The sequence below is a fragment of the Myotis davidii genome, unplaced genomic scaffold (assembly GCF_000327345.1).
Source record: "Myotis davidii unplaced genomic scaffold, ASM32734v1 scaffold1323, whole genome shotgun sequence".
Taxonomy (NCBI): domain Eukaryota; kingdom Metazoa; phylum Chordata; class Mammalia; order Chiroptera; family Vespertilionidae; genus Myotis; species Myotis davidii.
In genome coordinates, this window is record NW_006294585.1 from 178,688 (window position 1) to 205,152 (window position 26,465).

At 45.4% G+C, this 26,465-nt stretch overlaps 1 protein-coding gene across 3 annotated transcripts in view; it reads left to right on the forward strand.

The window, feature by feature from the left end:
- PLEKHG1 (pleckstrin homology and RhoGEF domain containing G1) overlaps positions 1-26,465 on the forward strand; it is a 141,124-nt gene that overhangs the window by 98,348 nt on the left and 16,311 nt on the right. For all 3 annotated transcript variants that reach the window (XM_015567187.1, XM_006768711.2, XM_015567188.1), the window contains 9 exons: positions 4,466-4,535; positions 8,440-8,486; positions 12,547-12,697; positions 15,254-15,385; positions 17,412-17,594; positions 17,684-17,779; positions 17,966-18,052; positions 23,011-23,044; positions 25,620-25,697. In XM_015567187.1, the coding sequence (XP_015422673.1) occupies positions 4,466-4,535; positions 8,440-8,486; positions 12,547-12,697; positions 15,254-15,385; positions 17,412-17,594; positions 17,684-17,779; positions 17,966-18,052; positions 23,011-23,044; positions 25,620-25,697 (878 nt within the window). The remainder of the gene's footprint in view (positions 1-4,465; positions 4,536-8,439; positions 8,487-12,546; positions 12,698-15,253; positions 15,386-17,411; positions 17,595-17,683; positions 17,780-17,965; positions 18,053-23,010; positions 23,045-25,619; positions 25,698-26,465) is intronic.

Here is a 26,465-nt window from a genome sequence, read left to right on the forward strand (position 1 = left end):
TGACATGAGATGTACCCTCTTAACAAATTTGTAAGTGCACAATACATTATTGTTCACTTGGGTACAATGTTGTACAGCAGATCTTTACGATGCATTCATCTTGTTTACCTGAAACTATATGCCCATTGACCAGCAACTCCTCCATTTCCCACACCCCCAGCCCCTGGCAACCACCATTCTACCACCTCATTCTAGGAGTTTGACTATTTTAGATTCCTCATCTAAGTGGAATCATGACAGTATTTGTCTTTCTGTGACTGGCTTAATTCATGTAGCATGTGTCCTCACGTTTCATTCATGTTAGGACATATTGCAGAGTTTCCTTATTTTTTTTAAAGCTAAATGACATTTCATTGTATCTATGTTCCACATTTTAGATTTTTTATCCATTTATGGACGTTTAGCTTGTTTCCACATCTTGGCTTTGTCTTTTGTTTGTTTTTTATTTGTTTGTTTTGAGCTTTACTCTTGTTATTTAATTATTTTCTTTGGCTTTTTGTTAACAGTTGCAATGAACATGGGAGTGCTCATGTCTCTTCAATATCCTAATTTCAATTCTTTTGGATAAATGCCCCAAAGTGGAGTTGGTGGACCATATGGTAGCTCCATTTTTTATTTTATTTTTTTATTTTTAAAGAACCTCCATACTGCTTTCCATAGTAGCGACACCATTTTCTATTCCCACTAGCAGTGCACACAGGTTTCACTTCCTCACATCCTTGCCAACATTGTTGTCTTCTGTTTGATGTTGTGTTTTTTAGTTATTCAGTTATTAACCCCATCACCCCTGATGAGAACTTCGTCACCATGTGACAGGGCCTTTGTCTATGTTCTTTACTCTCTAATCCCAGTTCCTAGAACAGTGCCCGACACAGGAGGCTTTCAGTAATGACTATGTTGAATGGAGAGCAAGCAAGGGTGCTGGGCCAGCTATATCAGGATGAGAGCCCTGATGACAAGGGAATGAGCGAGTTCCCATTTCGTCCTCTTCACTGTTCCCATTTTTAGTGTGTTTATCCTATTTTAGAAAAGAGTGGGAAAGGAGAGCTGGCCGAGTGACTCAAACAAGGCCTCCCCTGTAGGCAGGTACCGTGCTGAAGGCACCATGATGCAGAGTCCAGCCCTCAGCTTTCTCAAGTCAGTCAGGAAACAAACCTTTCAGTCGATGTGTTTATAATGTAGCACAGAGCTGGCATTCAGAGCCCTGACTCTAACCCCAGCCGCGGCCATTAATTATTAGCTGTGCGGCCTGAGGTAAGCCACCTCCTTTTTAAGGAGCCATGGTTTCCTCACCTTACAATTAGGGGTTGGGACTGAAAGGTGTCTGAGCAACCTCCCAGATCTGTGGTTCTTAAGCAATTAGCGCCAGTTACTCATTCACCTGTGAGCTTTACCTACAGCCTGGGTGGGTCCCCTAAGACACTTCCTCCTGCCAGCAAGTCAACTGTGGAGATGAAATTAAAGCTGCAAGGAGAGCTTGATGAGCATAACATTTAGAACTCAAGGAGCTAACTGTTGTCAAGGAGTATTTCTATTAAGCTATGAGAAGTGACATGATGAATTCTGCTCAAAATCCTTCTGTGCCCAGAAAGAGAATTAATATTGAAAGACTGGACGCAAAACCTACATCCAAAGCACGGCATCCTCCAGGAATGGGAACACTGGACCAGAAGCATGGCTTCTTCGGCTATTCTTTTTCTTCAACCTTTTATCTCCATCCAGTGTTTAGGTCCCAGTGATTAGCTTTCAACTGTCTTTAATTTACTCATACCCATCTTTTATTTATTTGAGCCAAACTGATGACATAGGCTAGGGAACAAGATCTCAAATGCGCCTATGAAAGATATTGATATAAATATCAGAACTATATTTTCCAAACTAAAAATAATCTTACAAAGAGAATGTTTTTGTGACAATATTAGGAAAGAATTTTCAAATTGGGACTCTCCTGAAATCATACATTTGGTAAAAGATCCTTTCAAAGTGCAAGAAAGACCAATAGATTTCAAAGTAATGGTATAGTAAGCACATTGGTATAATTTTAGACTCCAACAAACCCTAAGAAACTATGACTAATATCCAAGAGAGATATCCCCACTTATCTGAAAGGCTATTAAAATATTCCTCCCTTTTCTAATAACATATGTGTGTGAGGCGAGACTTACCTCAATACTTCAACCAAGATAACAGATTGCAATCGATTGAATGCAGAAGCAGAGATGAGATTCTATCTGGGTTAAGGTAGACATTAGAGATTTGCAAAAATTTTTTAAAAATGCTACTCTTCTCACTAATTTTTTTTTATAAAATCTATTTTTCACAGAAATTTATGTTAACATAATTATATTTATTATGAAGTGAATCGATGGATTTTTTTAAAAATGTTGTTTTAATTTTTAATATAGAACATATCAATAGATAGAACCCACGTAAATATCTCTTCAGAGCGTAAAAAGGTTCTGACACCAGTAGCTGGGAGGCGCTGCCTGGGAGCGAGCGCTGTACTTCTGCACAAAGTTTACGATCGGCCCTGAGGTGTCTCACCTTCAAACAGAAAAGGACACATGAAGATCCCGGATATTTGGCGAGAGCCTCTAACATGAATGACAGAAGCAAATGTGATCAGAAAGAAAGGAGCTCGGCCATAACCAAGGAGCAGGAACAAAATGTCCAAAATAGTAATGACAATATCATCCTTGGAGATCAAAGGTTTTACCTCCTTAAATAAGAACAGACACATAGGAAGAGCTTTCTTTAAAAAAGAAAAAAACATCTGAAATGGTATCTAAGAAACAAGGTTTCCAGCACAGGCGCTGGGTGAAGGGCGTCGTCAGGATGGTGTTGGGGAGAGAACCCCGCAGACTCGGAGGGCCGCCTTTTCCGGTGGGAGTGGGAGGACAGAGGGACCAGGAGGTGGTCACCAGAAAAGAATGCACCGATAGATGATCTGATGTGTGCACACAGTGAGAGGAGAGCGACACTCTGGCGAAAAGTTTAAGGATAAATTAGTGGTGTGTACTTAGATACAAAGGAGAGAGAGAGAGAGAGAGAGAGAGAGAATTTTAACTCCAGGGAAACATGGTTATATAAGAAAGGAAATGTAATTATGGTGTCCTGCAAGGCTCATGGGAATAATATTTATAATGCAATAATATCTATAAATGTAAGCTCTGACTTTAATCAAATTTCATAGCCGAACTCATTGAGAAGATGGGAGGTGGGCAGGTTTAGGGAAATTCAGAAGTAAATACCAAGCAAAACTGAAAGTAATGAAAAGGTGGCATCAGCATGTTTAGAAACATGGGTACATGCAGCGCACACGGCTACAGTGGAACATGCTTCTAGATAGTGGCAATGAAGGTGGGAAACAGAACGCAAGGCTATTTAAGTTATTAAACATGTAGTGCACAGCTAATTAAACACTCAGTATAGTAAAATTTGTATTAATACAGCAGTGCAATATGGAAATGCGTTAACATTTACACTGAGAATGCCCTTTGACCCAGCAATTCCATTTGTAGAATTTTATCCAACTACGCGAAATTAGTTAAATGAATTATGCTATTTTTACCCAATGAAATATCATGCTGTTACTTCAAATAAGGAATTGTTTAAAAAATAATATTACATCTAAGAAAACATCTTTTCTTACCTAGCATATCTTTCCTCTAGAGCACAACCTTTGTTTAAAATTTTATATTTGTTAGTTTGATAGAATGTCCGACTCCTCCAATGGATTCCAAGCTCCAGGAGACCCAGGCCAGAGACTGTCTCTGTTTGCTCACTAATGTATTTGCTCTTGGTGCTTGCACAGTCCCTGGTGCGTGGAACGCTGTTTGATGAATGAATGAGTGTGTGTGAGCACCCATGGCGACAGTGAGAAACACCTGGAAGATGTAAATGTTGGTCAGAGCTTATCACTGAGTGGGAGAGTTACAGATCAGACCAAAGTTTAAATTCCTGTCCCTTCATCACCTCGGAAAGCCCCTTATCTGAGCCTTGGATATAATGACAATAGGTCCTCAGTTATCCAATTAAATGATGCCTTGTAAAGGCCATATAAATGTTTAAACGCCTAAGACAGTGGTTCTCAACCTTCCTAATGCCGCGACCCTTTAATACAGTTCCTCATGTTGTGGTGACCCCCAACCATAAAATTATTTTCGTTGCTACTTCATAACTGTAATTTTGCTACTGTTATGAATCATAATGTAAATATCTGATATGAAGATGTATTTTCATTGTTACAAATTGAACATAATTAAAGCGTAGTAATTAATCCCCAAAACAATATGTAATTCTATATGTGTTTTCCGCTGGTCTTAGGCGACCACTGTGAAAGGGTCGTTCGACCCCAAAGGGGGCGTGACCCACAGGTTGAGAACTGCTGGCCTAAGGTATATAAAATGCCCTCAACCATAAAACTACAATCTAATATTTCCTTTTTTGTTTGTTTGTTTATTAGTGGACTTTTGCAAGATTTGGAAAACTGTGAAAATGATCCTGTGGCCATAGCAGAATGTTTTGTGTCCAAGGTAAGCAGGGTTCGTTTTTCTGGGCCAACAACACAGATACAGAGCACAGATTGTTTTCATTTTACCATTAGAATGACTTGTTTGTTTCATGGTGGGTGAAGTTAGCCACTAATCTCACTCTGACTTTTTTTTTTTTTTACCAGCAAGGGGAAAAATAGACTTTCCCCAATAAGTTAGGAAATATTAACTTAGTAGTTGTCCTGGAATTTGTATAGCAATTGTATGATGTTACTGGGCTTTCATAGAGAAAATCTTTAAATTTGGGGAAATTAGGGAATAGAAGAATGTTAGAAAAATAACCAAATTTAAAATACTACCAGACCAATTAGACTATAAATATTTTATGTATAATATATAGGGCACTAGCCGAGGCTATATAATTATCATTTAGGGGCTAAATAGAAGCAGAGTTCATCTCTGACATCGTCACAATGTATTCTTATTTTCCTACATTTTTTTCTTAACCTGCATTGATGGTTTAGGAAAACACAAGGAAAGGCATTTGACTTTTAAAGCTTAAGTGGCAGTTGGTGCACACTCTGTGCCCAGAGAGGAGGTAGAATTCTGAAACATACAAGGCAACCCTTTCCAACATTATTTTCTGGACGTACATATAGGATCCAATCGTATGTTTCTTTGAAAATTTCAACAGCTTCTGTTTGGAATACCTCTAGCAGAAATGGTTTTGCCGCAAAACCTTGTGTGATTTCTGCAGTTGTGGTTTCACAGGTACAAAGGGTTAAGCAAAGCTCAGTGCTTTGGGATCAACCAAGAATTAGCACCTCTTCTCAAGCTCCAGAGTCTAAGGCAAGTCCAATGGGAAGTCGGAGGTGTCCCCCCAGCCTGACCTGGCCCCAGGCTTGCCCCACGGGGTCACATGCGACGGCTGCAGACCCATCCAGTGGCTTTGGACCCAAGCATAGCACTCTGGGTTGTATTGCAGTGTGGTTCCTTAAAGGCAGCTGACGGCCTGGTACATAAAACACTCCTGACTTTGTGGGTGGGTGTGGGTGTGGGCGTGTGAACTTGTGACATGTTTGTGCACACATGGCTGCATACAGTTCTTTTCACAAGTTGCCTGTGTCGTAATTAATTCTCCTGAAGGGTGGGAATAGGAAAAAGAGAAGGAAAATGAAAGCAGGAGAAATGGGTCAAAAGATATGCCAAGTATATCAAAGGAGATATGTTAAAGTAACCGCAGCACATAAACAACACCGAGGCTTTTGGAGACATTTGGGCTTTTACTGGTAACTGTAATCACAAGTTGATTAAAGACGGTCCAGCATATGCTTAGCTCCGGCTTAATTATTCACATAAAAGTCTGTTTATGGGCCACGTTGCCAACTCCCAAATCTCATTTTTCATTGTAATGGTGCCAGGTTTAATTAGAAGACCGACTCGGGCAGTCCACACGCTCACATGTGAGCAGGGAGCTGTGAGGGGGTGTTGGGTCCTGGCACAACCTGCCCTTCACTCGGCACCCTGACATTAGGAGACGCTGCGCTTTCTGAAGCCCAAGCAGCTGCTCAGCTCCGCGAGGACGGAAAATTGCTTTAATTGAGAGGCCATTAATGAAAGGGGCAAAGCTGGCGGTTGACTTGGGCTTTCATCTGAAGCACTGGGGCCTGCACGGATTCACCTTTGACCTCGCGCTTGTGGTCCGAGTGGGTTACAGGAATCCCTGCTGACAACCGGAGAGCCGTGCGCAGGTCTCCTCGCAGAGCAGAGCGCAGAGGCCATTCTCCGGAGGGACAGAGATGAAGGTCCCTCCGGGCAGGCCAGGCTGCCCCCCTCCTGCCCCCGGGACTCTAGAAACACCCAGAGAAGACTTACCTCCATTTCCTGCCTTGACCTCCACCCTCTTTTCCATCCCTTATCTTGACTGTGACCTGGGCTGACCCTGGGTTACATTTAGCAAGGAGACAGAGTTTGTCTTCAGAGATCCAATGCCCCTATTCGCCTCCTCCTCTCCCTCGATGTGTGGCCTGCCTCCCATCACTGCCTTTCTCCCTCCAGTGCCCATACATACACACGTGTGCACACCCCCACACACACACATACTTACTGAACGTATCCCCAGGAAATGCTGGTATCCCATATTCGTATCAGGCCATGTGCTCTTTACCCATGTGCTCTTTACACATGAAATCTTTCTCGTTGTGTCCAGGGAAACTTTATAAAATAAAAATTTTTTAAAATCTAATCCTACTTGAGTTTATCAGGAAGGATTCTAAATAAAAATTCATTTTAAATCAGAAAAAAAAGGTATTTAAACCATTGAAGTTCTAAAAAGTAAAATAAAAGGCACTATGGGGAATAATTCATTGGCCTTGAATTGTTTATTCTGACGCAGAGTTACAATCAAAAATGTAAAAACCTAGCTTCTGCCCCCTTCCCCACCCATCTGCAAACCCCTTTCCCTCAGCCGTCTAGGGAACATTTGTCAAGGGCCTTGAAATTGGCCAAAAAGGTTATTGGGTGCCCACAGTAGAAAACCTCCCATTGCCTTCAATGGAAAAAAGCTTACGCCGGCTCCTTGGAGGAAATAAAGCCTTAGTTCAGTGTCAAAGGATGCGCAGTGGCTCTCCAGTGAAAAAAGTGGGGAAGGCAGACAGTGGGCAGACACACACAGCTCCTTTCATTGGCTCTGAATTAAATTACAAGTCTGTCAATTACAGATCACGGGTAGCAATAAAGGATCTTGGCCACAGACATGCCAGTGGATACTGCCCCGTAGAGAGACACTTGATTTCTTTACTCACCCATCTCTACAGAAAAGCCACTTTTGTGTCTTTTGTAAACTTATTTCAGCATTCCTCACTGATCGAAGTGTGATTCTTTTATTTCTTCTTTGATCCAGTTGTAATATCTTACCACCTTCCTCATTAATTAAGAGGTAAAATAAAATCTTTGACGGTGTTCATGTTATATGTGTGTGAAAGTCATGGTTCTACCTTTTAAAACAATTATCCTTTAAGAGCAAGAAGTATTGATTGAATATTTCCCCATATTTGATTGGATGGCTAAACATCTGAAAGATTAAGACGTACTAGGGAGCGTGGAATATGACCATAGCAAAAGGCAAGAAACCCACAATGGTTAGTCAGACATCCTGCATTGAGGCATTGCTAACATGCCAGATCCGTACAGATGGGAAGACTTAGATCCAGCTGTCAGATAATTTCCAGCTTAGCCGGGGAGAGAGGATTCAGTGGTTCAACAAGTATATCCCAGATGAGCACAACATGGCCCCTGTGCTGCAGGAACTCACAGCCTGGAGGGGGAGATAGACAGGCACACGGAACATGTCACTGTCCTTTGGGAAATGCCACAAGAAAGGTAAGTCTTGGATTTTGTGGAAGCCCAGAGCAGGAGCGGTTGGCTCAGCCCAGAAGCTTAAGGAAGGTGCCTTGGAGGACATAAAGCCTTAGTCCAATGTCAAAGGATGCCCAGTGGCTCTCCGGGGAAAATGGTGGGGAAGACAGTGGGCAGACATAACTGCAGACAAGCCGCTGCTTTCTCATACCCTGCGCATGCTTCTCGCGTGACATTTAAATCACCCACTTCTGTTTCTCTCCCACACTGCAACTCCACCGAAGGTCTATGAGCAAGCACCGGGGCAGAAACCTTCTGTCCCCCCTCTTCCTTTTTTCCCCCTCTTCAAATTTCCCTAACACGGCAGATGCTTGATGAGTGTTTATTGAGCTCAAGTACATGTGGATTCTAGATATGACACAAAGTGGATAAAAAGGCGCAGATGTTTGCCACCAGGGCTCAGGAGGCGGGCTCATGTTGTCGGAGAAACAGATTTAAAGGCTTGTGGGCTGTTTATTTGTGTTGTTTTTAAGTGGCTGATGATGTCGCTGCTTTTTTGCCTATGAACGTCTCTTTTGTTGCCTTGCAGAGTGAAGATTTCCACATTTACACCCAGTATTGCACGAACTACCCGAGGTAGGCGGTGGGGGTGCGCGGCCGTGTTTTCCTTCGCTTTCACTTCGTCTCGAATCAGTTCAGTGGATGTTGGTGTCGGGCGTTTTGTGGCTGGCACTGTGCTGAATGCTTTGGGAAAAGTGGAAAACCCGCTGAGCCCGGATCACAGGGGTGCCCCACGCTGGTCCGTTCAGGCTTTGGGCTCCCAGGAGAGCTGCTGTAGGGAAGAACAGGAAAGACCCTCCAAGAGACTGAAAAGGTTGCGAGGTGTCCTTCCATGGAAAGCCAAATAAACCCGGGGTTTTTACTAGACGTCTTGTCTAGTAACTCTTTTGTATGTGTGCCTGGTTCCTAAAAATTTCCAAAGGACTACCCCTGAGTGTATATAATCTGGCTGTTTTTTGCTGTCAGTTCTATGAACTAGGTAAGTTTCATGGAGTTCAAAGAAAGGAAAGATCATCAGTTTAGGAGAGAAGAGAGGACTCACGACCTCACCTGGATCACAGCCTCTGTGTTGCTTACTCGGGGAGCACTGGCCGGGCTGTTTAGGGAGCACCCCCTACATCAGTGGTCAGCAAACCACGGCTCACGAGCCACATGTGGCTCTTTGGCCCCGTGAGTGTGGCTCTTCCACGGCACCGCGCGAGCCACATGCAGCTCTTTGGCCCCTTCAGTATGGCTCTTCCACAAAATGCCGACTTCTGCACATGGGCCACGAAGTTTCAATCGCACTGTACATGTGTGCCCGCACGTGGTATTTTGTGGAAAAGCCACACTCAAGGGGCCAAAGAGCCGCATGTGGCTCGTGAGCTGCAGTTTGCCAACCACCGCCCTAGACCATCTGTTGACCATTTCAGTAAGGCCTAAGACCATGGGTCACACTGATGGAATTTCTTTTTTGTGCAAAAGACACTATTGAACACTGACTGGTTCCTAATCACTGTGTATAATGCTGTAAATAGAAATCTTGCTGAGTTTAACTTTCACAGCGGCCCAGCGATATCCATGGATTAAAACAAAGCAGATCAGCCATCACAGTGTGGGCCCTCAGTAGGTCCTCAGCCTGTGCCAGCTCACCACCAGCTGCCCCATCCCCCTCATGGGTGAAGCAGTGAGGCTCTGATGGATTTAGTGATTTTACAAGGGTCAATAGTTCGTGAGTGGCCCCAAGAGGATTCTCTAACCTCACGGCTCACGCCACTACATCTTTGTAGAGTTTCTGGAACTTTCTGAACCGCACCTCCACCCCCATGCCTTTTGATGGTCAATTTTCCCACGTGATCCTTGAGTTGTTATACCACGGGCCAGACAGGAAGGTGAGAGCCGGGGCCGTTTTATACGCTCCGTGGCCAGTCGTGGTAGAGACTTGTCCCTGAGAGTCAAGTGGGTGGTGGGCCCCACCTGGAAGAGCAGCCAGCAGGCTGAGCCCCTAATGCTGCCACAGTAGGAAGAACGAATGGGGCGCCCGCTTGAGTGGCCCCGAAAAGCCAGTGTGGATTAAAAGGATATCGGACTGTTGCAATTTATTTGGTGGGTGGCCAACCATACTTTTCCCAGATTTCCCTAAAAACCAAACCAAGCAAACAATTACCTATAGATTGGCACCTTTATCACACATGCATATCTGTAGACCCACCCACAGTTCACACAGTTTCACTTAAGCAATGTTCTCTCCTAGAGTTTCCACATCTATGCGGAGGGTATCAGGAAACTGTAGGATGCCCCAACTAAATCCATGGTGCTCAGGGTGAAAGCCAGCATTGTCCCACACCCTCATTCAGAGACTCACAGGATCAACTTCTCAAAACTTCGTCCTGAGGGAAAGGAAAAGCCACCCAAACTGTAGAACCAACAGAGCTCTGGACCCAATGATGGGGCTCAGGGGCATTGGGGGGCTGGGGGGGTTGGGAGATTCCTTCTGTATAAATCTCATTCAAACATGTCATTTGGAGAAAGAACTTCTGAATTTGTAATTTGGGGAGTTTATATACAGTGGGGCCTTGACTTACGAGTGTCCCGACTAACAAGTTTTTTGAGATACCAGCTGTCTCTCAGCTGATTTTTTGCATTGAGTTGTTGGAGTAATTTGAGGTAAAGAGCTCTTTAACGAGCTCGGTCTCGGAACGAATTAATTAAACTCGTAAGTCAAGGCCCCACTGTATTAGGATTTTTTTGATTTAGTAATAAGAAAGGAGAGTACAAAATTAAGGCTTCTTTCTTCAGGGTCAAGGGAAAGGCAGAATCATTGGCGCCGGAACATTTTTAAGAGCCTGTCACTCATGGAGCATGCACGTTGATAAGAAATAGGAGCTATATCCCTCGCCTCAGGCAGTTTCTAGCCTTCTGAGCGTCAGAACCCAGTTGAATGCAGTAGTGGAAGAGCGAGTTAGAGAAGATCAAATTAATGAACACAACTGAATACAGTGCAAACTCAGTAACATGCAATAGAAACAAAATATACTGATATGAAGAGGTAGCACATCCCAGTGAGCTGAGTTAGGGACCCTTGGGGGAAGTGATTTCTTATTTTGAAGAAAACAATGTGTGAGCGATGCCTAAAAGACATTCTCAGAAGAAAAATTTTAAAGGCATTCTCAGTGAAGCAGACACATGCAGTTCTTGCCCGATTCTGTGTTTTCATCTTCATCGAAGTTTTCCTCTCATCCCCTTGTCTCCTCTCGTCCCCTTGTCTCCAGTCAGTTTGCCTCTAAGGCCCAAGCTTCCCTTTCCTGTCTTAAGCCAAGAGTGCCAGGTGTTTCGGCCCATCTGACAACTTTTCTTCCCCTCAGATCCAAGGCTGGTGATATTAAATGTCACCAGCACCTCTTGACAGATGTCCACCTTCTTCATACCAGTCACACCCCAGTGATTTCCCTGGGAAGAGGCACGGACAGGCCTCCCTCTCTCCCCCAGGGCTGCCCGGACACAGTTGGGTGATTGTCCTCAGATGTCCCCCTGTGCCCTGGAGCGCAGGCTGCTCACAAGTTCCTTACCCATGGACAAGAGCTCCAGCCTTCAGATGGCCAATGGCCACTGAGCAGCTGATTCTGACTCTCAGGAGCCTGATAAAAGTCCCACGGTTACATGATGAAAAGAGGTTTTTAGGGGGAAACAAACCTACCTGAATAGATATTTGTCAGAGCAGATGGCTCCAAAGGGATCCCAATAGCTTCCTGGGGAGACCTGCATTTCCAAGGAGTTCTGTTTTGTTGTTTGGCTCTGTCTGATTTTCTAAATTAATCCTGAGAACAGATTACTGACTAGGGGAGAAATTACTTCCAAATCATTGATCAGCTGCCTCCTGCCACGACCCCCACTAGAGATCGAGCCTTTAACTCGGTCATGTGCCCTGACTGGGAATCGAACCATGACCTCCTGGTTCATAGGCCGATGCTCAACCACTGAGCCACAAAGGCCAGGCTGTGAGCCATCTTTATTACCTTTGGGGGAGCTGGGATAGAGAAGGCATCCTGACCCTCTTTTCTAATACACCCCTGAGCTGCACTCCTTACGGAGCAAGGGAATCCAACTGTTCCAGAAGTGTCTTTAGAATAAGCAGAGCCAAATGGAGGCGCAAAGAGGGGTCTGTTCAAAGATGCTCAAAGGGAAGTTGACCTACGGGACCAGGTCTCTGAAGACTTGCACTTAATGCCATGCAGTCTGTGCGTCATACAAAGACGGCCAGCAGAGAGGCGACAATGTCCACCATGGGCTGGATCTGCGGGGCGAGGGGCTCCTCTTTCTCAGTACAGAGGTGCCCCCTCCTTGCCCTCTAACTTATGGAAACTGAATACAGATGTGTGGTTTGAGCAGATGGGGTTCAATGGCTAAGCCATGTATCCTCGTAGGGGCCAAATCTCTGGAAGGAAGGAGCTTGCTGCTTAGAGGCATGTGTCTATGGGTGGCCATCGCTGTTGGGGTGTCTTTCTCTAACTCACCCACCCAGAGGGACAGCTTTGTCTCACTCACCCAGAGGCCTTCTTGTCTAGCTATGGCTCTGTTGTTTCCCTGCCATGTAAAATTTGAAGACCCCTGTTAAGCGTTACAATTTAGATAAAAATCTTTCTTCTTCTTCTTGCAGATCTGTGGCTGTGCTAACTGAGTGCATGAGGAACAAGACCCTGGCCAAGTTCTTCAGGGAACGTCAGGAAACTCTGAAACACTCACTGCCTCTGGGGTCCTATCTCTTGAAACCAGTTCAGCGGATTCTCAAGTATCACCTCCTTTTGCATGTAAGTTTTCGGCCTGCTCTTGAGTTCGTTCCAGAGGATGGGGATTTGTGTGTGTATATTAGATTTAGGGGGAAAAACATCAGAAAAAGCTGGGGACATATGGAAACGTTTTTCCACACTCATACTTTACAACTGACTAATCTGCTTTGAGGAATTAGAGATATTTATGTTCGAGGCCTGCCGCCCCATTGACAGCAGCTAAGTACAGATTCAGTTCAGTCCTGATTGGCCGGGACTCAGGAGCACCTCATGCTGGCAGGGACGGTTCCGGGCAGGGAGCGATCATCATAATGAAAAACAGGTTTCTTGTGTTTTATTTTACTTCCTTGAGCCCAGATTCAGTAGGCAGTGGGGAGGGAGAGCGATTGGTCTCAGATCGGCTTTTGTATGAGCCAGGAGCAGGGGCTGAAAGGGGAGAAGACAGGTGAGCAGTGTGATGACGATCTTTGGGCTGGGCTTAACATCGCCTCAGGGTATCTTTTCTTTACATCATTTCCCATGATTTGGACAAAATTCAAGGAAGCTTTAGAAGCAAAGGTAGACGTAGCACTCATATTCTCATTTCTTATCTAAGGACGTTGATAGAAATGGACAAAAGTTGTGTTGAAAGTAACTTTTGCACTGTAAGTAGAGTTGGATTGCCAGTGCAATAGGGGAAAGACAGTGTGCCCAGTGGTTAGGGGCTGGCTCAGGGGCAAGACTGCCTGGGTTCCCATCCTATAAATCGCCCATGAGCACTGTGGCTCACAAGCAATCAGTAAAAATAAATTCTTATTGGTATCGTATTATTTTTGTCCTACCTTAAAATTTTTTCTTAGGAAGATTTTTATTCAGAGTTCCTCTCCATATCAACATGTCTGCAATTTGTATGATTCCAGAATCTTTTTAAATGATTCCAGGTTTCTAACTTGGATAATCATTCCAGGCTTGCTCAATTCACACACCTAACATTTTAAGAGCCCTTACGTTCCTTCTTTACCAGGACTTCCTCAATTTAGTCTGTTTGCCCGGGTGGCTCATCTTTAAAGAATATCGTGCCCAGTGAAGCCACATGAGGGAAAGTATTTTAATTGTCAAATTGATGCTAACTTCTTAGATTAGTGGGATTTCAACATGTGAATTTGGGGGGAGACACATTCGGTCTATAACAGCTGGTAATGAATAAAAAAGGGAAGAACAGTGGTTAGATTATTTGAAAACTAACTTCTGGTTGCCTTTGAAGTATTTTTTGCTTTTATTGTTTATTTAGAGAGTGTTTTTTCTGTGTCATTCACATCACTTCAAAGTTGTGTAGCCATCCGTGAAGATCCCACAAGAATACGCACTGTACTCTGGAGACTGTTGTCGGTGAACAGATTGCCTCTTGGACTAAAAGAAGAAATTAGTTTGTTGTTTTTTTTTAACTTCGCTGTTGATGTTGAGCTTACCTGGGAGTTGTTAGTTTGGAGATACAGTTTTAAAGGACCTTTCTGAGTCTGGAAGGGAGATGTAAAGCCCTTTTCAGTTTCTAACTAGATGGAAAACTTAAATACTCAGTAAAAGTAGAGATTTATGAAATATGACTATAAAGTAATCCTTATAAGTTATACCATAAGATTCAACCTCCACCCATTAGCTTAATGAATATGCATAACGAATGCCATGGAAATGATCTAATGGACTCTACTGTCTTCCTCTGTTTTACATATTTATATAGGGTTACTGTTATTTTTGTTTTAAGAAGATACAGCTTAATTTAATGAGCCTTTATTGGTCACCAGCTCTCTGGTAGGCCTTGTTGAGAAGATAAAGGACAAAAGGAACTATGCCGTCGTCTCTGGCGTTACACGCTTAGGAATTCTCGGGGCATGTGTCTTATGTGCTGGGAAAAAATTGGCGCAGAGATTGTGTCCCTTTCCCATCTCCCTGGCATGGTGGACCCCAGTGCTAAGCTCAGTGGTGACCATCAGAGCGAGTACGTGAACCAGGAGGCCCCCCTCAGTACTCGGAAGGATTGTCTTGGGTGAACTTCATTTGGGCTTTTAAGCCTTGACTGCATGAAAATGCACTTGCTATAGAAGTGGTGTGTTGTTGTTGTTTTTTAAAGATAATGTCCACTGTATTTTCGAATCTGTTACGTATTAAGTCCTGTGTGCGACCTTTTACTTTCTCTGGGAGAAAAGTAGTAACTATGTTTTCCATGTAAGAGTGAGAACTGTATCACATTGGCCACCAGGAAGCTCTGAAATTTCCAACTATAATGTCAACTCTCATATCTATTGTAATCACTGAAATATCTCTATGAGATTTGATGGCCTGTGTACATCTTTTGTTTTATCTTGTTCGTCACGACATTTTAATCCACTTCTGTCTTCCCAGCTCCATTTTCTTTCCTGTCTTACCATTTTGTTGTAGGTATTTCTGATAAGCTATCTCAAAATCATAAAGAATGATGTCACATGTAAATAAATAAGCAAAAATAAAATATGAGGAACTAGTCATAGAGGTGCCATTTGTATCATTGAAAAAATGGGAAGCTTTGAAAAATAACGAATTTGAGGTTTGTTTGTCTTTAAGGAAATAGAAAATCACCTGGACAAGGACACAGAGGGCTACGACGTGGTGCTGGATGCGATAGACACGATGCAGCGCGTCGCCTGGCACATCAACGACATGAAGCGGAAACATGAGCACGCAGTCCGGTTACAGGTGAGCCCTCGAGATGGAGGTGCCGCAGGTGCGCTGACTTCTCACCGTTTTCTAAATCAGATATGAAGGCTGCTCACGGATTGCCTGTCATTCATGGTCTTCATCGGAGTTCTTCCTGAAGAAAGATCGGGGCACCGATAATGCTGATCATTGTGTCTTTAAGAGGAAGCCCCTTGGGAACTTTTAGATTAATAGTCTCTTATAGCCCCTTCCACGATCTAAGTGAAAAATTTGAGTCTCCTGAGGCCTTAGCTTATGTTCATTACAAGGAAATAGTTCTAGTTGAAAGCACCTTTCTCCAAGGTGTTAAAGGAGTTTGCAACTTCTGTTCCTCTGTCACTAGTTCATGCAGAGCCCTGAGGTGGTGTGTGTGGTATTGGGACTCAGAGCAAGGAGGGCGAAGTCTGGATCCAGGTCCTTTGCAGTTTCATTTGGGATGAGACCCACGGCTTTACCTTAGATTCCTCATTTTTATAAATGAGACAGACAAGCGTTTGCTAAGGTTCCTTCCAGCACCAAAATGTTGAGCCCTGAACCCCTGAAAGCTTTTAATAGGTGCTAAGCCAGTGGTCATATCCTGGATACCTCAAAAGATGTCCTTTTTTAAAAAATATATATTTTATTGATTTTTCACAGAGAGGAAGGGAGAGGGATAGAGAGTTAGAAACATCGATGAGAGAGAAACATCGACCAGCTGCCTCCTGCACACTCCCTACTGGGGATGTGCCCACAGCCAAGGTACATGCCCTTGGCTAGAATTGAACCCAGGACCCTTGAGTCCGCAGGCCAACACTCTATCCACTGAGCCAAACCGGTTAGGGCAGATGTCCAATTTATAAAAAGAAGGTGGTGTGGACCCAGAGGGAATCTCAGGCTCTGGGGTATCCCTGGAGTGAGACGTAAAAGCCCAGAGTGGCCCCATGTTCTCAGCACACCTGTGCCTGACTCAGGAAAATAGAATACATTATTTGGCCCGTAAGTCTGAACAGAATTCTAGGTTTCACCGATAGGCAGCCACAGTGTGGTGTGTGCAACTGACTATCAAAACTCAAAGGAAGGCGAGAGCCTCAGCCTCCAGGCCCTGTCTGGCTCTTGTGGCAGCAAGAAAGGCTTAATGCTTCGTCATTCAGATGTTTGTGGATGTAATATCAGGCATAACATCTATTGCGTTTCCCAGAATGGCTAAATGACTGGCTCTTCATGGCTTGTGAATCTGTTTGGCATTCTGAAGACACTGCTGCTCAGGCTGTGGCTCAGCCTGACCTCCATTCCTCTCCATTTCCACTTTCCCCCAAAGACGTTCCGGTGTCTTGTGTGCTGCCTAACTAGATGCTGTCTGTGGACATTTTCATCTTTCAAAGGAATAAATCAACTTCATTAAAAAAGATTGATATGGATGTACAGTAAATCCCAAATAATGTCAAAGTCAAGTTATCAGTTTATATTCAGCAAGTTCCATTCAAAACAAAGAGACAAAAAAATGTTCATTTTCTTTCCCCAAGTAAATGGGATGAATACCAGGAAGCTTCTGAGAAGATGGGTCCTGTATGATTTTCCCACGGACTTCTCTAGTAGCTTTGAGTTTCTGATATGTGGCAGGGTCTCCCGTTTCTGGGAGAGGATTTCCAAGTCAATAGCTCAGAAGGGTTTTGTCCAGAGAATGGGGGGTGAGAACATCATGGGGGGATGCCTATCTGAGAAGGTCTCATACCAATGGCTCTTTCCGTAGCTTCTGAAAGACAGAACTATGCAGCCAGCCATAGGACAGGGGGGTGGGGCGGGGGGGTATCTAGGAATGGAGGTAACTAATGGGCAAGTCATCAACTAACACCTTGCTTCATTTCTGCTAACCCTTAAGTGACACCACCCATAAATGTAGACTCAGGTCATGGATCATTACACACTGTTAGACGCAACGTAGATATTTAGATGCCATTCTCGAGGCTCAAGAAATGGGCCACCGTGCCCTCGCTGCCTTGCCTGCCCACCTCCTGTTTAATCACGCAGGACATTGACCTTTTCGCAGGAGATACAGAGTTTGCTCACTAACTGGAAGGGGCCAGACCTAACCAGCTACGGGGAACTGGTGCTCGAAGGAACCTTCCGCATCCAGCGGGCCAAGAACGAAAGGACCCTCTTCCTCTTTGACAAGCTGCTTCTCATCACGAAGAAGAGAGACGACACGTTTACGTACAAAGCTCACATCCCGGTAGGTCTGCATGTGGGTCACGGGCAAGGACCTGAGTGGCTGGCCCGTTCTCTTCCACGCGTGCTCACCCGTCTCGCTCTCCCGCTCAGTGTGGCAACCTCATGCTCGTGGAAGTGATCCCCAAGGAGCCGCTCAGCTTCAGCGTCTTCCACTACAAGAACCCCAAGCTGCAGCACACCGTCCAGGTAACAGCAGGCCCTCCCCTCCCTGCCAGGCCCGCCCTGCACCCTGGGCGCCCTGCGCCAGGCAGCCCTTCTCCAGCCTCCTGGCCACGTGGTGTGCTTGCATCTTGTCGGAGGGTGAGAGGAGGGTCTGCGTCTGGTCGGTGGCGGCAGCGGGAGTTGTGTGACTGCCCCAATCTCCTTCTGTAGGCCAAGTCGCAGCAGGACAAACGGCTGTGGGTTCTGCACCTGAAGAGACTGATCCTGGAGAATCACGCGGCCAAGATCCCAGCGAAGGTGAGACAATGAGGCCAACAAACAGTAAGACCTAAAGACGTTCAGGCCCTTGTGGGGGCAGCCCCAGGAGCGAACTTCAGCTGCGAAGTAAAGCAGAGTGAGACCAGGGGTCCGCAAGGGACCAGCCATTTACTCTGAGAGGCCTCGCCTGTAGGGACACTGTGGAGAGTTTTTGTTTAGTTTTTTAAAATGATGTTGTTTTCCTTTTGGACGTGAAAAAAGAAAAATACGGAGGAGATGATAAGTACATTTCTAAAGAACGAGTAAACACTAAAGAGAGCTATGAGGATGAATCAAAGTGCACGAAGCACCTACAGTGACTAAGGCTGGTTCTCTGGTTCTGTGGGAAGGCGAGGGGACCCAGGCCCAGACGTGGCCATGAAGGGGTCTGCGGACGAGGGAGCTAGCCCTGAATTACGTAACTGTTTGCTAAACATGATGCATTAATGAAGGTATAAGCCAAGTGTTGTGGGAGGGTAAAGTGTTGAATTACAGTTGAGTTGGGAAAGAAAGTGCCTTTCAGAATAGAAGAATGAGGAATATTTTCATTAAGTGAGGGAAAAGGAAAACCAAGCTGAGGGAACAGCACACACAAAACAGAGACGCCTAGGGGGAGGGGCTGAGTCCCAAGAAGATGGAGTTGGAGGTGAGGCTGAAGAAGTGGGAGGCAGACAACTGGGCAATGAAGGGCTTTGACCTCACACAGGAGGAGTCTGGATTGCATTGGTGACGGTCTGGGAAGAAGGGTATGGCATGGGTTGCCCCGTGTTCTCAGAGTGTAACTTCGGGAACAGTGTGGCAATGAGTGGGAGGAGTGAGACTAGAGACAGGAGAGGAATTAACAAGCCACCACAATAGTCTAGAAAACAGACCAGAGGCACTGCCAGGGAGCCGCAGCATATGAGGGGATGCAAAAACCCATTGTGGAAGCAGAGAGAATAGGATTGTGCCCTCCAAGCATGAGGGGAGGGAGAAATAGAAGTCAAGGATGAGTAAGGAGTTGGGCCAGGAGGATGGTGTTGTGAGCTCCAAGATAGACAGCGAACGGGAGGAACGGGTTGGATGGGAGCGAGAGGGCTGAGCGCTGATACATGTGCAGGGGCAGGTCAGCTGCAGGTGGCAATTCAGGTCTTGGAAGCTGCAGATCGGGAGGCTCTCTCCCCCCAGACAATAACTGAAGCCCTGAGAGTTGATAGGAGGGTCCATGATAGGAAGGCCCATCAAAATGTGGAAATGAAGAAGAACGCTTGGGGATCCCAACAACTAAGGGATCTGCAGTGGGGTGGGGGGTGTAGAGAACATCAAAGGAAGAGTAGCGATGAGGTAGTAGGAAACCTGGAGGGAAAAGGTGAGGTAACGAAGGAAGGAAAGACTCTCAAAGAGAGGGAGCTGAGGGACAGCCTCAGATGCTGCTGAGGTCAAAACAGAGTCCAACAGAAACGAGATGCCAGATTCGCTCACTAAGAGACCAAGGCGAGGCTGGAGTGGGCTGAAGAGAAAGGGGAGAAAAAGGAGCAGACGGAGTGTAGGCTTTTCTTTTTTAAAACAGAGTTCAGGAAAGACAAAAGCTGGTAGTTGGAGGAAAGGTGACATCAAAGCAAGACACTGTTTGTAGGTGAAGAATGACCTGGACATAAGTAAACAAAGGGGAAGAAGACAGGGAACAGGAGATGGGGAAATAAGAGGAGGGATCCTCTCGGAATGTGACCCTGGGAGGTGGCAGGGGTCGGGGATCAAGAGCTCAGGGCTGGGGGTCAGTTTTGGAAACAGTCAGAAGCCCCTTCCCGGGCTGAGCGAGAAGAAAGATGAAAAGAATAGAGAAGCTTTGAGGTGGATTTGAGGGAAGGTCGAGGGCTTGATTTCACTGAAATGGGGGTGATGTCACTTACTGGGTGAGTGAAGCAGGGATGAGCTTGGTGGCTGAGCGAAAGTGGGAAGGTGCAGGACTCTCGCCCAACACAGGAACCTGGGAAAGGCGTCTGAGAGCCCCGACAGCTGGCCACCGTGGATCAGTGCGATGAGCTAATGTCAGATGACTCAGAAACCAGTGTTGAGGCACCACGGCGCACGTGGGTTCCCCAGGGGTGGGGATGGGTGACAGGGAAGGTTAACAGGGCAGGAAGGCGGGCGCTCGTCAGCACCGATGCAGTGATCCAACAGGATTTGCTGGCTGAGCAGACAGTGAAATTAACTGGGAAAATAGACCTGGGTTGAAGGAGCCGTGGCCTCGTAAAGTGAGAGAAGAGGGTAGAAGGGCCCTTTGGAGGCCTGCCTTGGAGGCAGGGCAGGTCGGGGCGGCCCTAGGTTCTGGGGTCAGCTCCGATTGTGTGTTGCTGTTCTGGAGTGGAGGAAAAGGTTATCGGGGATCATGTGGTGAGGAACTAGGGGGAGGATTATCCACGTGGATGGTGAGATGGTGCGTGCTGGGGCGGGGAGGAGTGAAGTGGGGCAGAAAATGGGGGGATGATCACAAGGGTAGAACTGGGCGGGGAGTAAGTAGAAATGAGATTTCTCAGAAAGGAGAGAGCCTGTTTGGCTCTTTGTGTCGTTTGAAAAGCATCTGCAGGTCCGCTCAGGGGCTGTCAGCAGTGATTATGTGCCCAGGAAATGAGTGTGGGAAGGTGTGTGCCTTGAGGCATGAGTCTCATTTCAGCAGGTGTTTCCAGATGTCAGGGAGCTCATGCGGACAGGTGACTGCATTCTCCTCGTGGGCAGTCATTTGGTTGCTGGCCAGTGCCTCGCAATGAATGTGCTCTGAGCAATGGCTGTGGCTTTGATAGGCCCCACCTATTGTCTACCTGTCCACTGGGAATTCACACCTACCAAAGCGATTCCGAAGGGCAATTACAGGCCATTACAAAACAAGACCAATGCACGTACCTGTCCTCTCTCTCTCTCCCACGCTAGGCGTGTATAGAACAGGCAGTTTTCCCTTTATGTGTTAAAATGGTCACAATAGAATTGTCCTTGTTTACCCAACTTCCTGGTCCTTTTAGAATCTCATTCGGTTTCAACTACACCTTCTTGAGCACGCACACACTGTGCTAAGTGCTTAATACTCTTATTTCACCCCACACAAAACTCCTTCTGAGACGGGCCTATTCTCCCCCTTCCAGAGAAATAAAAACAGGCTCAGAGACGACACAAATTGCCAAGTTGATGCAGCTAGTACGTGACTGAGCCCAGGGTCAAACCCAGGGCTGTCTGGCCCCAAAGAGCAAGTCTTCACCGCATTGTTCCCAAGGGATGGAAATGAAAACACAGTTATTTAATGTACTTTACCCACGATGGTGTTATAATAATTTTCTGTTTTATTTAAGCAGATAGTTAACTTGAACTTTTCCCTTCTTTCCTTGACTATTTCTCAATCCTTTCCTTAAAGCTATCAAAATATATTTATTCCTATTAAATCAAAGAAATGTATAATAGGGAATTTTTTAAACATCAAAAAATGTACCACCGGTCTAATAATATTAGCACAGCTGTTGGAAATTCATTAGTTCCTGTCAACCTCCTGCCAGTCCTTTAGTTCAGAGATGGTCCCTGGCTGACTCCTAGTGGACAATGTGGGAATAACACTTTTTGAAATTAAATGTTAAGGGAGGGTTGGGGGGGCGGAGATAAAAGAGCAGTGTTATAAAAATTCAAACATTTGTTTTCTCAAAGTTATGGTGACTGCATCAAGGCTTCTTTCTTACCCCTTTGGTTAAACAAAATGATTGCCACTTGGTCTACACATTTCTACCGTGATATCACAGATGGTGGAAGAATACAACAAAATAATTTTTAAATTATTTTTAACATAATGTTTGTAGGTTCACTTACACTACCCTTGAAAAACAAAAATTGCTTTAAAGCAAGAAAGGCTACCCAACCTAATTTTTTTTCATTTTTGAATCATCAAGAAAAATTATTCTTGTTAGCGTAGTTGTCATATCTTTTTATATTCCCCTAAACATTAATAACATGTGGCAACAATAACAATTTTTAAAAACCTTAAGGGAAGGCTGAGGTTGAGCTGGGGAGAAGTATGCGTGGAGGAAGTGAAGGCCAAGGTTATGAGGCCCTTTCCATGGGGAGGTGGGAGTAACTAACTTGGGTTGAGTGCCTACCATTTGGTCCTAGTAGTGATTCTGGAAGGTCGGTCTTGTTACCATCTTTCAGCTGAGGAAACACATTCAGAGATGTGAGAGCACCCACATGTAGCGCCAGAGTGGGGATCACAGCCCCGTCCTTCAGAGCCCTTCCCCACACCCCAGCTCTGTTCCGCTCACCCGCACCCCGAGATTCTAGGCATACACAAAAGATGGTGGGTGCAGGGTGCTGTAGGGAGCCAGGAGATGGAAGGAGGAAAGCAGAAAACTTCCAGCAATCTGTTTTGCAACCAACTCAGAACAGTTGAGTGGTATGGGGAGGGCCAGTTGTGCAGATCCTGGGCCCTATCGCTTGGGCTTTTGGTTCCGCAGACCTGGGTTGAGTTCAGTAGGTCAGGGCTGGGTAACAGGAATCTGCATTTTATAATACGCTGACCAACGGATACTAATGATGAGCCAGGTTTTGGAAATGTTTGGTGAGATGTTTCCTTTTTTCTTCTCTCACCTCTCCTCTCCCCTCACCCCCTCCCCACCAACCCCTTTTCCTCTTCCTCTCTTTCTCCCTTTCTCCTCCTCCCTTTGTCTCCCCCGCCCCCTTTCCTCCCCCTTCTTCTTTCTTTCCAGGTGGGTCTGTGGTTTAGCTCAGGTGCTCAGTTGTGCAGCATCTACTCCCCACATGGGGGCACTCATCTGTTTGAGTCCCTCCAACTATGTGTCAATGCCTAAGAGAAATCATGAGTTTCCTTAAAAAGCTTTTTAAAAACCACTTATTCAGGTGGGATAAGACCCATGTTAGGATTGGTAGTTCAAAGTAGAAACCAAAAGAATGTAATTGCAATTATAGCTACATTTTCTTTCTTTCAGGCAAAGCAAGCAATACTAGAAATGGATGCCATTCGTAAGTTTCATTTTAACACAGTTTGAAATTTCATTTTCTACTTGTGCCTATCACATTTTCTGTCTTAAAGTTTATAAAAATGTCATTGTTAAGTAGCGGCTCTCTACTAACTGTTTTAACAAATAGTCCGCAGGCAGTACCATCTCTTCCTGACACATTGATTTGTTTCTACATTGATTCCTCCCTTTTTATCTGTGAGTCCCCTGGCGGCTGGCCACTTGGCTAGGTCTCTGTGTCAACTAACAATGTAAGATATGCTCCCAGGGTCAACCCTTACCCCCACCGCCAACAATTAAGGTCTCACAGTCCGTATCCCACCTCAGACAGAAAATCTATGATGATTATCTGAAAACATCAAGATAACTAGGTAGTTACTGGTTTTCCTGATAACAGCACAAATTTCAAAATTACAACTGCCCCACATATGTGATTGTATTGCTAGGCTTATACAAGCAGGCAGAGAATAACTGCAAGTGAGCTCTTTCCTGTAAAATAAAACCTTATTTTATCATATCCTTGTTACCTCCCAGGTTAAAAAGAGAAATGATGACTTTAACAACTGGCAACTAGGTCTGACAAACTTTTACTTAAAACTTTCAAAATAACGAACGCCCCTGGATTGTGTGGTTCAGTTGTTTGGGTGTCATCCCAATCAATGTTTCCCTCTCACATCAATGTTTTTTCTCTCTCTCCCTCCCTCCCTCTCTTTCTAAAAATCAATACAAATATTTTTTAAAAAAAAAAAAACCAACTCAAAATAACTTACTTTTGGGGAATCTTTCCCCAAGTGCAAATGCTAACTCACCCTCCAGGCTGCCACAGTGGCTGCGAGTCCCCATTTCGGGTCCGACAGATTCTGAGGAGCGATCCCCACAGTGCGAGGCTGGGCTCACTACCCCGTGGCCCCTAAATCCTCACATTTCACTCAGAATCTCTAAGATTTTTGTGTGTGTGTGTGTGTGTTTTTTTATAAAAGCACTCTGAAGAGAAGGCGGGGCCAGGGATGGCCAGGTGAGAATTAGGGGGAAAGTGGAAGGAAGATGGGATCTGGAGACGTCAGCTCATATTATGATGAGTTCATTCAATAAAATGACTTTCTTGTTCCCAGGATCTGGGTTAGCTCTTGGGCACCATTAAGATTTTGTGGTGCACAGAATAATTTCCAGCACAAACTGGTGCCACATGCCTGTCTGCTGGGCCCAGGACTGAGCCAGAGCAGCCCAGCCCAGGAAAATAACCTTATTTGCCCTACTTTGGACTTGGCCAAGTGTGAACAGAGTAAGCCAGTCCATTGGACCAAATGACCTCATAAATATAACTTTACCTCTGACATTGGCGAAGTGCATGTTGTCTTTACAACCCTTAGAACTCTCAAACTTTAGGTGCTGCTGAAGAGCATTACCCCTAATTTGAAGGCCATGTTTACAGGGCCATCCTTAAATTGTTACCCTCTGGTGTCAGCATGACGATGGTCATTGAATATGCTGCAGTGGTTTAGGGTTAGACCAGATTTCCTTGATCCAGAGTCTGGGTACCCCTTAGATGGGGTAGAAGGACAAACTATGAAATTAAATGATAACCCCTTTTCTGAGAAGAGAATCCAAAGTACTCAACAGATGTTCAAAGGAGCAAAGTGTAGACAAGTATTAAGAGTCAATGAACTGCCGAAACCGGTTTGGCTCAGTGGATAGAGCGTCAGCCTGCGGACTGAAAGGTCCCGGGTTCGATTCCGGTCAAGGGCATGTACCTAGGTTGCGCGCACATCCCCAGTGGGAGATGTGCAGGAGGCAGCTGATCGATGTTTCTCTCTCATCGATGTTTCTGACTCTCTATCTCTCTCCCTTCCTCTCTGTAAAAAATCAATAAAATATATTAAAAAAAAAAAAGTCAATGAACTGCCCGGTCAGCATGGCTCAGTGATTGAGCGTTGACCTATGAACCAGGAGGTCACGTTTTGATTCCCGGTCAGAGTACATGCCTGGGTTGTGGGCTCGATCCCCAATGTGGGGAGTGCAGGAGGCAGCCGATCAATGATTCTCTCATCATTGATGTTTCTATCTCTCCCTTACTCTGAAATTGATTTTAAAAAAATGTTTTTTTTAAAGAGTCACTGAACGGGAGAGCAGCTCCCACGGGGGCAGGAAGAGCAAGACATCCTTCACTATGCGGGGCCTCATGAAATTCTCTAGGTAGTTTTACCTTGACATGTCCTCTACTGTGGCCCATCACCACCATCTGTCAGGGGCCTTGGTGACAAGTTCAGCCTTGGGAATAGCATTTTAATGGCATTTTCTGACCTTTATGGGTCATCGTGGCAGCAGAAAGTGAGGGGGGAAGAGAAGGGGGGGGAGAGAGAGAGAGAGAGAGAGAGAGAGAGAGAGACTTAACTTGCTAACACGCCCTGGAAGTCCCAAGGTAAAGGAAGTCCTGAGATACATATTCAACACCAGGTATGGAAGAAGGGACTCCTGCCTGAGGGAAGAGAATAAATGCTGAGAATCCAAAGCAGGTGGCTCCCGTATTCTGAGCCGTCACCAGGCACCTGCTTCTCACAATCGCTGCCTTCTCTTTACAGATTACCCCGGCTTCTGCTACAGCCCTGAGGGACAGGCGAAGACCTGCTCCACTCCCTACCGGCTGAGAAGAAAATCTGGTAATTGGGATGTTTCATCCAAAGTTGATAAGCGTGGGGACTAGCAATGAAGGTCCCTTTCGGTCGGACAGAAAGGCATTTCCGTCCTGGTCTTGGAGCTCATGGCCAGTTTGAGTGCAGTTGGGGCCGAATTATGATGGGACTCCCAAGCTTCTGTTCTAAAACTCTTTTCTACTTAACTCTCTGTTTTCACGCATATTAACCAAGTAGCTTTGCTTTGCCGTAGCAGGCAGGTGCTAACCCTGTCTACTGTCGCCAGTGAAAAAATTGTATCCTGTAAATGACACATACCAGGATTGTTCAAACTTAAAACTCTTAACACACAGTTGCTGAACCAGGCTCCAGGTAGTATTACCTTGGGGAGCCCTCAGGTGTTTGTTCATTTGTTTGTTTGTTTGTTTCATTTGAATCACTATTTATTGAGCACCTACCTAATCTGTGCCAAGGACCAAAATGCAAGAATACTAGTAGATAATATACATGATTCCTGCTTGCAAGAAGTTGAGAGTCTAGTGGGAGGGTCCAAAAAGGTGACTAAACACCAGGAGAGGGAGAGGTTCATCTCTAGGAAGGAGGGAGGGGCTTAGAGAGCGGAGGGCCAGTACCCGGTGGAATCTAGGGGCCGAGCAGGCAGGTGGGAGGGAATAGACATGCAGAGGCCCCGAGACTGAGACAGCATATCTTAGAGGGGACGTTGGTGGTCAGTTGTTCATGCTGGCGGGAACGTGGGATGGAGCTGGGGGTGGAGGAGGGGGTGGGGGTTGGTGT